General features: G+C 52.2%; 1 protein-coding gene across 1 annotated transcript in view; it reads left to right on the top strand.

Annotated features, from left to right (window-relative positions):
• The first annotated feature begins 315 nt into the window (after nucleotides 1-315).
• The window catches only part of AHRR (aryl hydrocarbon receptor repressor), a 75,617-nt gene continuing 63,467 nt past the window's right edge, over nucleotides 316-12,465 (top strand). The window contains exons 1-3 of the mRNA XM_019624355.1: nucleotides 316-399; nucleotides 759-1,188; nucleotides 10,629-10,701. Of these exons, the coding sequence (XP_019479900.1) occupies nucleotides 316-399; nucleotides 759-1,188; nucleotides 10,629-10,701 (587 nt within the window). The remainder of the gene's footprint in view (nucleotides 400-758; nucleotides 1,189-10,628; nucleotides 10,702-12,465) is intronic.

The following is a 12,465-nucleotide window of genomic DNA, read 5'->3' as shown; positions in this document are numbered from 1 at the left end:
GGGAGCGCTGGAGAAGAGCTTTGTCCTCAGGGGACAGCAAGTGCCAAGGTCCAGGGGCGCATTGCTCTTTCAGAGCACATCAGGGAGGCGGGAAAGGCGGGTGGGGCTCCTGGGGAAGCCGCATTTTACTCAGCCTGGTGGGGGCCTGGAGTGACACCTTTGGCTGTGACTGTGGGCTGGGAGTGGGCACGGGAGTCCCCACAGGGCTGGCTGCAGGATGCCTGGAGGTCGGTGGGGTTGGATGAAGTCGGCGCGCTTGGCCCTGGGAACCACCGAGGGACTGGACTTGGGACAGAGCAGAGACAGGGCGACCCCATGACGGCCCTGGGCGACGATGGTGGCGCCAGAGTGGGCCCGGGCTTCTGGGGCCCCTCAGACGTTGGGCAGAGACCTCGGGCAGTGAGGTCCAGGCTTGCGGGGTGTCCGTGGAGTTCGGGGGCAGACGGTCCGAACCTCGTGAGGGTGGGAGTGTCAAAGTCGGAGGTCTCGGCCGGGACGGCGGAGGGGAGGGGAGACCATCCCCGAGGGGTCAGCGGGGACCCCGGGGAGGAGAGGGCGAGGGGAAGACCCTGCCCTCTGCCGAGCGGGATCCGGGTGCCCACCGCGCACTCGCCCGGATTGGGGCGTCGCAGGAACGCCGCGGTTCCCGAGAAGTTCAGGGTCAAAAGTATTGATTACTAATTTATCGTTTGTCAAACTTTCGGTCCTTACAACAATCCCTTGGGGCCGGCGGGGCGGGACACGTTACAGTCACGTAACCTATTCGGACCCGACCCCGGGAGCCTGGCCGGGCACCTGCACCTGGGCAGGTGCGCGCTCAAGCCGGGTGGGCGCAGGCGCGAGGGGCGCGTGACGGGTCTGCGGGGAGCTGGGGCCGCGAGGGGCGCAGGGCACCCCCCACCCCGAGGGGTCAGCTCCGCGGGGCGGAGGGGGGGCCGTGGGGACGGAGGGCGGCCCTTCGCGGCGCACAGACGTGGGGGCCCGGGGTCCGGGCGGGAAGCGCACGCGCGCCCCCTGCCGCCTCCGCCGCGCGCGGCTCCAGGGCGGGGCGGGCTCGCCGGGGTGGGGCGGCGCTTCCCGGCGCAGCCTGGTCCCCGAGATGCGCGAGCCGGCATCCGCGCTGCCACCGCTCCGGGCCCGGGTGGGCTGCCCCCACGTGCGCGCCACAGCTCCGCGCAGAGCGGCCCGGTAAGTGCCCTGGGCGGGCCCCGCGACCCCTGCTGCGCGACGGGGGCGCTCGGGTGGCGCCCTCCTCCCACGGGTCCTCCAGCCCCGTCCGTCGCCTCTCGGATCCCCGTCCGCCCACCCCATCCCCACGTCGCCAGATCCTGGGTCCAAGGGGCAGCTCTCACTGAAAAATAAAAACGGGACTTTTGGGGAAGTGCGGTCCGCTCCCAGTGCTCGTGGTCCCTCAGTTTTTGCCCTGGGAGCGTCGGTCCCGTCCCCCCTCCATGCCTGTGACCCCTGAGAAAGTTGGGCTAATTGCCCTTCGCTCTTAGCCGGTTTCTTTCAGAAATGTTTTGGGCAGTTGTTGGTGGGGGCTGTGAACCCCACGCCCTGAGCCCTCTCCGGGGCAGCAGGGGTGTGGGAGGGGGGTGAGCGCAGGGCTGGGGGCCCGGAGCCAGAGTGGCGCAGCTCAGCCCCCGGTTCCTTCTGGGCTGGAAGCGGGAGCTGGGTCCCACACTTGGGTAGGGCTGGCGCAAGGGCCCCTGTTGCAGGAATTCACTCGATTTCAGTTAGCGGCACCAAGATAGTTTTTTTTTTCCCCTAAAGTCCTGTTTTCAGTGGCCGAAAATTCCAGACTGTGGATCCTCTGTGAGTGGTACAGACTCTCAAGACCCCCATTGGGAGGGGCCGATGCTGGTCAGGGTCAGAGGTCAGAGGCCTTGAGCCACTCAGCCCTTGGGTCCCTCCTTCTGTCTGTTTCCCTGTTGGCTCCAGGGGCTGGGGCTGCAAGTATTTGCCCCCAGGAAGTGCTTCCAGCTGTGGCCGCTGGAGTGTCATCGTGGGGGAGGGGTGTGCTCTGTGGGAGCAGCCGCAGGCCGGGGTCCTAGAGGGGCTCTGCAGAGTCTGGGTGCGTGAGCCTGTGCCCTGGGCATCTGTCCCCAGGCTCTGGGTACTCTGCCCCACGTCCACTGTTAGGGCCTCAGGCCTGGCTTCTGCAGGCTCCTGGGTGGAGGGAAGACCCTCGGTGATGTACAGACTGTCCCCACTTGTGGGCCAGTGAGCGGCCAGTGGGGCGGCCTTGATGGGAGGGGGGCCTCCTGACGTGGCTGGAAGTCACCCGTTTTATGGAGGACTTTAAGGCGCTAACTGGAGTTTGGACCCAGAACATGTGGTTCTGGCCCGGGCTCCCGCCCAAAGCAGATACCCTGTGGAAAGGAGGGCGCGGCTGCGTAGAAGGGGTTTTGTGTTTGTTCTTCTGCTCACCTGTAGTACTCTCTAACGTGGACAGTTACTACTGTTCCCATAGGAGAAGCTTCATCCAGAAGTTCGATTTCTCTGACCATCAGCTCAGAGCTTGCCGGGGGTGTTCACCTGTGCAGCGCCCAGGCCCCAAGTGCCCCCACCCCAGTGCTGTCCATGGCTAGGGAGGCCCTGGCTGCAGGGGGGCCCTGGCCCCGGGCAGTCGCAGGCCACAAGGAGCCCAGTGGGGAGGGTCTCCGGGCCCCCTTAGGTAGAGAAGGAAGCTCTTCTTGGGCTGGGACCTTAACCCACCCCAGGGGAGTTTCTGTGGGGAAGTTGGTTCTTTCTTGGGAGGCTTCATCTTTTTGAGGAGGGAGCACAAATATGTAGTAAACCGGAGCAGACGCTGAGAGAGTGCCTGCCTCTGGTGTGCGATTGCCCGGAGCTCCACACAGACCAGACTCCCAAAGTGAGGCTACTCAGCTGGGACCATGGCTGGGGTGGGTGGGGGGGAGGGTGTCAACGCAGGCTTTTTTTATTCTTGCCACACCCCCTCAGTGGAAAGGTACCTGGAGATATGTATCTGCTCTTGGTGCTTTTTGCCATAACCTGTGTTTTTAGGGCCCTCCAAGCAGTGAGTTGGAGACACCAAGGGAAAATGTGGCTTTGGGGAGGGGGAGTGCGGGGGGCGGGAGCGAAAGGCTGGGGAGAGGTTACATGGAAAAGCCTGGATCCTGTCTTAGCTCCTGCTGTGGGAGGGGCTTTTGGATGGAGATTTTGGGCGTGCCCTTTCGTGCTGCTTCCCTCACAGCAGCACCTTCTTGAGGTCACCCATGTTGTCCTGTCAGACACCACTCCTTTAATGGACAAGTGGTGCTCCACCCTGCGACAGGCCACATCTCACTCACCCACCACAGTTGGGGACGCTTGGGTCGCTTCCATGGTTGGGTTCTGTGAATATGCTGCCATGAGCGTCTGCCAGTTTGACCGCGTCTGACCGTGTTTCGGTTCTCCTGGACACAGGCCTAGAAGGGAAACGGCCGGCTCGTACAGTAACTCTGCTTCACGTTTTGAGGAACTGCCATTCTGCACATGCCACTAGCGGGTCACCGGGGTCCCAATCTCCCCACCCTCATCAGGACCCGTGACTTTCCATTTACTTGATTGTCGCCATCTTGGTGGGTGCAAGGTGGTAGCTCATCGTGGGTTTGATTTACATTTCCCCAGTGACTAATGATGTTTAGCATCTTTTCATGTGTTTGTTGACCATTTCTATGTTTTCTTGGGGAAAATATCTGTTCAAGTTATTTGCCCATTTTTAAATTGGGTTGGATTTTTGTGTTGAGTTGTAAGTTTGTATAGTTTGTATACTTAATTGTATACAATGTATCTTTGTATAGTTTGGATACTTAATTGGCAAATATTTTTTTCCATTCTATGGGTTCTCTTCACTTTTTTGATAGTGTCCTTTGAAGCACAAATTTTTAATTTTGTTGACATCCAATTTGTCTGTTTTTTTCTTTTCCTACTTGTGCTTTTGGTAATATACCTAAGAAGCCATTGCTAAATTTGAAGTCATGAAGATACACCCCTATTTTTCCTCAAGAGTTTTATAGTTTTAACTCTTACTACACTTAGGTCTTTTCCTAATTTGGGTTATATTTTTTTATATAATGTGAGGTAGGGGTCCAGCTTCATTCTCTGGCGATCCAGCTGTCGCAGCATCATCTGCTAAGAGAGTATTCTGGGGCCGGCCGAGTGGCGCGTTGGTTAAGACTTGGCTTGGGACACCAGCTCTGAGCAGCAGGGCCCGTTCGGATCCCACGTGAGGGCCAGTGGCGCTGCGCCCTCTACAGCTAAGATGGTGAACAACAGCTCGACCTGGAGCTGGGCTGCCGTGAGCTACAGTGAGTGGCTGGCAGCTGGTGTGAGCTGCCATGAGCCTCCGTGAGCGGCCGTCCAGGGCCGGCGACCGATCTGCCTCACCTGGGAAGAGCGCAATGATAATACCAACATGGGCCAGTGAAGCGACGTCCTCCACAACTAGACTGAAGAACAAAAGGACAGCAACTTGTCTGTTCCCCTTCCCCGATTCCCCAACGCTGTTTCCCTCTCCCAATTCCCCAATAAAATCTTAAAAAAAAAAAAAAAGTATTCTGTCCCCATTGAATGGCCTTCTCACCTTTGTTGAAAACCAATTGACCATGGTATGTCTATTCTTATATTTTCTCTTTTTAATGCTTTAAAACATTTTGTTATGGAAATTTTCAAATCTGTTACAAAAATGGATAGAATTTTATAATAAGCACAATTTATTCTTCAACCAGCATAGATAGACCACGATCGATATTGGCTGATCCAGTTTCATTTAAACCCCACTCTGCCCCCAGGTTGAAGCTTCGAGCCTCTGGCATCTTGTCTCTTTCATATGTGCTTTAGTATGCATCTCTAAATTATGTGGATTTTAAAAACTTAGCATTTTGTATTTTTAACTTAAGTTTTTGTGTGATTTGAGAGACTTAATATGAAAGCATATTAGCTATAGCAGTAGAGTAATTACGGGGGTGAACCAGGGACCCTGAGGGTTCTTCCAGGTTCGGGCAGCATGGTAAGCAGCACACTTGGGTGTGGAGGCCCCTCCCCAAAGCTGGGGTTCAGCCCCCGACCCCGGGATGGGGGAGAGGTTCATGGAGTCCCCACCTCTGGCAGCAGGAGGCAGAACTGAGCAGAAGAGCCAGAAGCCCCTCACTCCTGCACGTCCCCCGAGCGCCCCTACTGGCAAGTGTCACATTGTGCTGACCACAAAGCAAGAATGCTTGAGAGCCCAGCCGATCTGCGCAGAGCAGGCCAGGAAGGCTGGGTTTGGAGCCCAGGGCAGTAAGTGCACGCCTGGCACACTCTGCTGGACCGTCCGAGCCCTGTGTGAATAGCATGGAGCCCACACCGCCGTCCCTGCCCCGTCCTGTGCCATGTTGCCACACCCTGACAGCTGCATGTGGTAGGAAGCCCACTACGCTGCTGTCATCATTTCTAAACAATGACCTTGAGAAGACATTTAACAGCAAGAGCAAATCTTTGTTCCATTTTGTAGGTCCACATTACCATCTGGTATCATTTTCCTTCGGCCTGAAAACACCCTTCACGTTTCCTATAGTGTGGTCACCTGGCAGTGCGTCTGTTCAGCTTTTGCATGTCTGAAAAAGTCTTTATTTCACCTTCATTTATGGAGAACATTTTCCCAGGGTGTGGAGCTCTAGGTCTTGGTGGTGTTTCTTTGGTGCTTTCACTGTGTTGCCCACTGTCTCCTCAGATGAAGCGCCTGCTGTCGTCCTCACCTTTGTTTCTCTGGTGGCTTTGAGGTGATTCTGTTTGTCACTGGTGACGAGCCCTTGATTATGATGTTCCTTGGAGTCATTTTCTTCATGTTTCTGGTGCTTGGAGATCACTGACCTTCTAAAGTCTGTAGGTTTACACTTTTCATTACATTTGGACCAATTTCTGCTATCATTTCATACATTTTTTTCCTGTCACCTCCTTTACCTTTCTATTCTTTGGGGCCCCAGTTTCACACTTTAGACCTCTTATAATACCTAAGTATTTCATTTTGGTTTTGGTGCTGTTGTAAATGTAAAGGGCTGTATTCTGGCGGGTCACTGCTGGTCTGTGGAAACACAGTGGCTTTCTGTGTACTGTCCTTGTGCTGTGACCTTGCTGAACTCAGTTATTGGTTATAAGAGATTTGTCTTAGTAAAATTGTTGGAATGTACACCATGTGTCTGAAACAGAGAGTGTGTTTCTTCCTTTCCTGGCGTCATGGCATTTCTCTTTCTCAGCTCGTCGCCCTGATTGGAGCACAAGTGACATGTCTGATGTACGGGGCTGTAGGACGTCTGGCCTTGTTCTGATCTCAGGGGAGGTACTCAGCCTCTCGTTGTTGGCTGCTGTTTGTAGATCTGCTTTCTCAGGTTGATTAAGTTTCTGTCTGTCACTAGCTGGATGAGACTTTTGTCATTATTCTGAATGATGTGGATTCTGTCAAGTGCTTTTGCATGTGTTGAGATGATGGTGTGTATTTTTTCTTTATTAATATAGTGAATTACATTGCTGGGCTTCTGGAGGTTGAAATCCCTTGATTTCCTTGGATAAACCTCACTTGTGATGTATTGTCCTCTTTCCGTGTTGCTGGACTCCATTTGCTAATGTCTCATTGAGGATTTGTGTGTGTGTGTGTGTTATGAGCAACATTGATCTATACTTCCTCTTCTTGAAATGGCTCTGCTTTTTGGTATCAGGGTGATGCTGAATTTATAAATGAGTCGGCAATTTTCAATTTTCTGCCTGAGGTGGCAGAGAACTGGTATTCCTTAAATTGGTAGAATTTGCCAGTGAAGTCATTGTTGTTGGAATAGATATAGGACTAAACAGGTTATCTGTTTTTTTCTTGAGTGAGTTTTGGTACTTTGTGTCTTTCAAGGAATCGGTCCATTTCATTTCAATTGTTGAATTTGTGGGGATAGTATTTGTGTTGGTCTGCTCGAGTAGCCATAACAAAATACTGTAGACTGGGCGGCGTAAGCAACGGAATTTATTTCTCACAGTTCTGGAGCCTGGGAGTCCAAGATGAAGGTGCCGGTGAGAGCCTCCTCTTGGTTGCCGATGGTCACTGTCACAAGGTGAAAAGAGACCTCTGGGTTTCTTTCTCTTATAAGGGTGACAGTTCTGTCGGACCAGAGCTCCACCTTTACGACCTCATTTAACCTTAATCACCTGAAAGGTACTGTCTCTAATACAGTCAAATGGGGGTTAGGGCTTCAACATGGATTTTGCGGGGACAGAACTAAGTTCATACAATATTCTCTTATTTTCCTTCTGGTATCTGTGGAGTCTGTGGTGATGTCCCCTCTCCTGACAATGGTAACTTGTGTCTCTGTGTCTTGATCAGTCTGGCCAGTGGTTCATCAATTTTGTTGATCTTTTCAAAGAACCAACTTTTGGTTTCATTGATTTCCCCCCCCCCTCTATATTATTTCCATCTTTATACTTGACGTGGATTTAGCTTCTCTTCTTCTAGTTACTTAAAGTGGAAACTTACTTATCCGAGACCTTTTTTCTAATATAAACATTTAATTCTCTCAGTTTCCATCAGCTATATCCTACAAAGTATGATGTGTTGTAGTTTCATTTTCATTCAGTTCAAAATACTTTTAAATTTCTTTGAGACTTTCTTTCTGACTCATGGTTATTTAGAAATGGGTTGCTTTCCAAATATTAGGGAATTTTCTACATATCTTTCTAGTTTAATTTCATAATTGTCACAGAACATACTTTGTATGATTTCTATTCTTTTAAGTTTGTTTTAAGTCCCAGAATACAGTCTCTCTTGGTAAATGTTCTGTGTACCCTGCGTTGTTTGATAGTGTGGTAAATTTCAGTTAGTCCAAGTCTGTTGCTGCTTGGATGTTCTATATCGTTTTTGATTTTCGGTTTACTTGTGCTATTGCTTACTGTGAGAGCGGTGTTGAAGTCTCTGATGAATTGTCTTTTCGGTCTCATTGGTTTTTGTGGGGGTTTTTTTTGTTAGGGTTAGGGGCAGGGTAAGGGAAAGGGTTAGGGTTAGGGCTAGGGTTAGAATTAGTGACAGATTTAGGTTTAGGGTTAGGTTTAGGTTTTGGGTCAGGGTAGGTTTATGGTTAGGGACATGGTTAAGGTTAGGGACAGGGTTAGGATTAGAGTTAGGGACAGGATTAGGGTTAGGGACAGGGTTAGGGTTAGGGTTAGGGACAGGGTTAGGGTTATGGTTATGGAGAGGGTTCGGGTTAGAGCGAGGGTTAAGGTTAGAGACACGGTTAGGTTTAGGGATAGGGTTAGGGACCGTGTTAGGGTTAGGATTAGGGACAGGTTAGGGTTAGAGTAAGATTTAGAAACAGGGTTAGAATCAGGGTTAGGGACAGGGATAGGGTTAGGGTTAGGGTTAGGTTTTGAAACAGGGTTAGGGTTAGGGTTAGGTTTACATTCAGGTTTAGGATTAGGGTTAGAAACAAAGTTAGGGTTAGGGACAGGGTTTGAGTTAAAGACAGGGTTAGTTTTTTTTTTTATTTGGATCTTTTTTTTAAATTGAGGTATAATTAACATAGAACATTGTAATAATTTCAAGTGTACAACATAATGTTTTAATATTTGTATATATTGTGAAATGATCACCACAGTAAGTCTAGTTATCATTCATCACCATACATAGTTACAAAAATTTTTTTTCTTGTGCTGAAGTCTTTTAAGATTTACTTTCTTAGCAACTTTCATATATGCAATACAGTATTATTAACTATGGTCTCCATGCTGTGCATTATATCCCCATGACTTACTCATTTTATAACTGGAAGTTCGTACCTTTTTTTTCTTTCTTTTTTAAATTATCTAAAATTTTTATTAGTTTCAGGTGTACAAAGCAACGTAATAGTTACACATTTAAACCCCTCATAAAGTGATATCCACCCCCCAAACTGCTACCTCTCTGACATCTTATATCGCTGTTAGAATTCCATCGACTATCTTCCCTATGTTGTACTCCATTTCCCGTGACTAAATATACCTATATATTTAGTTGTAGTTGACATTCAGTATTATTCTACTTCAGCTTCAGGTGTAGAGTGCAGCAGTCAGGCATCTGCTCAGTCTATGACATGATCAGTGATCCCCCTGATAAGTTCAGTGCCCATCTGGCACCTTACATGGTCTTTACAACATTGTTGATTACATTCCCCACACTGTATAAAATACCAATTTGTATTTCTTTTTTTTTTTTCGAATCTTCAAATCTTATTTTTTTATTGTGAAATACACATTTTTTATAAATTAGTTTGAGCTGTACAACACAGTGCAATAGTTATACTTTTTACCCCTCAAAGTGACACCTGCCGCCCCCAATCCGCTGCCCCACTCCCCCCCAATATCATACATATCTGTTACAATTCCCTTGACTCCACTCCCACACTATACTCCATGTCCCGTGACTATGTATATATATATATATATATATATATATTCCCTTATAGTTGACATACAATATTATACAGCATCAGCTTCAGGTGTCCGGTGCAGTGATCACGCCTCTACCCCATCCAGTCTCATTGGTTTTTGCTTCATGTGTTTTGAATCTCTGTCATTAGGTTTGTGCACAGTTAAGATTGCTCTGTCTTCTTGGAGAACTGCCCTGCCTGTCGTTAGATAATGTCCCTCTTTGTCGGGGTAATACTCCTTGTTTTGAAGTCTACTTTGCCCGATAGTCATAGTGACCCCAGCTTCTGATTAGTGTTTGCATGGCGTATCTTTTCCCACCCATTTACTTTACCTGCTTATATCTTCATATTCAAAGTGTTTCTTATCTTTAAAGTGGGTCGATGACACATGTCCGAGAGTCTCGCGGCACTTCTGGCGCAGGGTGGGACTTGTGTGTCTGTGTCTCCGTCCTCTTCCAGGAGGCCAGGTGAGGGCTTGATCCTCGTCTCTGCGTCCGTGGGCGTAGAGCCTGGCGGTGAATGGTCACTGCACGCTGGTCTGCAGGACGTGTGTGAGCTCAGCATCCTCACTGCCCGGAAACCTGAAGTGAGGGCGAGGGGACCAGCCTCGGGGCGCAGAGGATGCAGGCACCTGTGCCCGGCGCTGCTGGTGGGGGCTGGCCAGTGTGGGCAGCTGGGTTAGTGGAGTCGAGTGAGGGCTTTTACACAGCAAAGAGGAAGCCCGTTGGCCCAGCAGTTCAGGGCCATCGAGGGGAGGGTGGGAAGAGGAAAGGGGCCGCAGCAGACGCCACGGAGAGCCCTGACGCAGCTCCCGTGCCGTGGCCGTGCGTGTTTCGCTCGCGCTGCCGTGTGCAGGGGCTTCTGTGTTTCTGTGTTGCGGTGACACATATTTGTCCACCAGGCGCAGGAGCACAGGGCTGTTCTTGGTAGGGGTGCGGTGATGGGGTCCTCGGGCCAGGCTGGGGGACTGGGACGCTGCCATCCGAGGCGAGGTGCGGGCCGGGTGCCATCCTGTCTGTGCCCGCGAGGTGAGGCGCCAGCGGTGCAGGCTGTGCCAGAGGAGCCTGGTCATTTCGCGTGGGTGATGATGGAAGCGCGGGGCGGCTGGGCGGGTGGACACAGGGACCTGCCCCTGGCGGCTTGGGGAGTCATACAGGCACTGGGGTCTCTTCACTGTGACCAGCTTGACGCCCCTTTTCTTTTTAGGCCTGAAGACGATGATCCCGCCAGGGGAGTGCATGTACGCGGGGCGGAAGAGAAGGAAGCCCGTGCAGAAACAGTAAGTGGCACCTCCTGCTCTCGCTGACTGATGAGGAAAAGGGAATTTCGGGCAGTGAGCAAGGGAGAGGCACGCGTGGACGGACTTGCAGAGGCGGGTGCGGGAAGCCGCGCCCGCTGGCAGAACAGCCACCAGCTCTCCTGCCTGTGACGGAAGGTCCTATGATGCTTATTTGCCCAGAAGCCCACATGGAGAGCTGCGAAATCACCATGGTCTTTAGTGAGAATCCGACCATTCTCTGCCTGGCCTCACCACAGATGGGGAGAGACTGGTCCTCCCGCCTGGGGGCTTCCTGGAGGTTTAGCGGGAGCGTGGACATGGCTCTAGCCCCTCCCCCGTCCACAGCTATGGGCCACCAAGGTGTGAGGTCTGGGGTAGTGGCAGGGTCATGGGGTTTGGGGGCTGCCCTGCTGGGAGGTCAACAGAGAGTGGCCCAGGGCCCAGGGCTGCCTGGCTCCTCCAACAGGGGTCCTGCAGGGAGTGCGGCGTGTGTGCAATACAGCCGTGTGTGCAATACAGCTGTGTGTGCAATACAGCCGTGTGTGCAATACAGCCATGTGTGCAATACAGCCGTGTGTGCAATACAGCCGTGTGTGCAATACCGCTCTGAGTGACTGCGTGTGCGTGCACACCGGCAGCAGTGTATGTGGGGCTGTGTTTCTGTGACCTGGGCCACCCTCAGCCTCCGGTGGATACAGGATTCTGCGGAGGTTCGCAGGAACGCGGCACCACCAGCTGCAAGGACAGGCAGCAAAGCATGTGAGGCTGGACTCTGGCTGGCGGATTTGTCATCGGAGTCGGTGGTGTGGCCGCTGTGGCTTTGGAGCACAGCAAGGCTGGTGTCCAGAGCATGGGCTCAGGGTGGTCTGCAGGGTGAGGCGAGGGCAGTCGGAGGCGGAGCTGTGGGCCCCCCAACTGGATGGAGGCAGAGCTGTGGGTCCCCCACTCCCGGCAGGAGGGGGTTCCATAGCTGGGCCCCCTACGGGCTGTGGTAGGATGTGCGTCCCCAGTGGGGTGCTAGATGGCTTTTCTCTGGCGAAGGCTGTTGTCATGTTGAGCAGGGAAGGAAAAGAGCTGGCGGGGGCCGCATGGACCATGGTCCGTGGGGTGGGGGTGAGGGGCGGCCCAGGGGCAGAGGAACGAACTTCCCTGCTTTTATTATGTGTCTGTTCCAGTGACAGGGTCTGATAAAAAGAGTTTGAGGCACTCGCTATAAAATAACTTTCACTTATTGATGTTGTGAAGGGTAGTATGTTCACCTGATTCAGAACAGGAAGTGTCCTCCCACCCAGCTCCCCGCGTGGATTTTAAGCTTCTTGTGAATCATCCCAAGATGGTGTACGCGCCAACGGGCCAGTGTGGGTGCGCTTTCGCCCTCTGCACGTGCTGTCGGGCGTCTGGGACACACACCAGCCTTCCATGACCTGGTGAGTGTTCACGTTGTGTGGTGGACACCCGGGCATCGGTTGGCACACATCCCATTGTTGGGAGAGGCAGCAGCCAGGTGGTCTGTGTCCTGGCCTGTCCATACCTGGGCCGCTTCTCAGGGTCGTGTTTGGAGTGAGCAACTTTGAGGGGTCTCCCTGGGGCAGAGCAAGCATATTTACTGTTAACTATGAAAGTGGTGGGTCCCCCAGCTCAGCGTCCTCGCAGCAGTACCAGCCCCTGCACAGACACCTGCCTGGACCCTTCTGTGTCACCCTTATGGGACCTGGGGACGTGGATAAGTGACACACGCTGAGGCACCTGCTCCGCCGAGAGCTG

This window comes from Hipposideros armiger, unplaced genomic scaffold (assembly GCF_001890085.2).
Source record: "Hipposideros armiger isolate ML-2016 unplaced genomic scaffold, ASM189008v1 scaffold_585, whole genome shotgun sequence".
In the NCBI taxonomy this organism is placed as follows: Eukaryota; Metazoa; Chordata; class Mammalia; order Chiroptera; family Hipposideridae; genus Hipposideros; species Hipposideros armiger.
The sequence above is the reverse complement of the archived record's forward strand: the minus strand, read 5'-3'. Positions and strand labels throughout refer to the sequence as shown.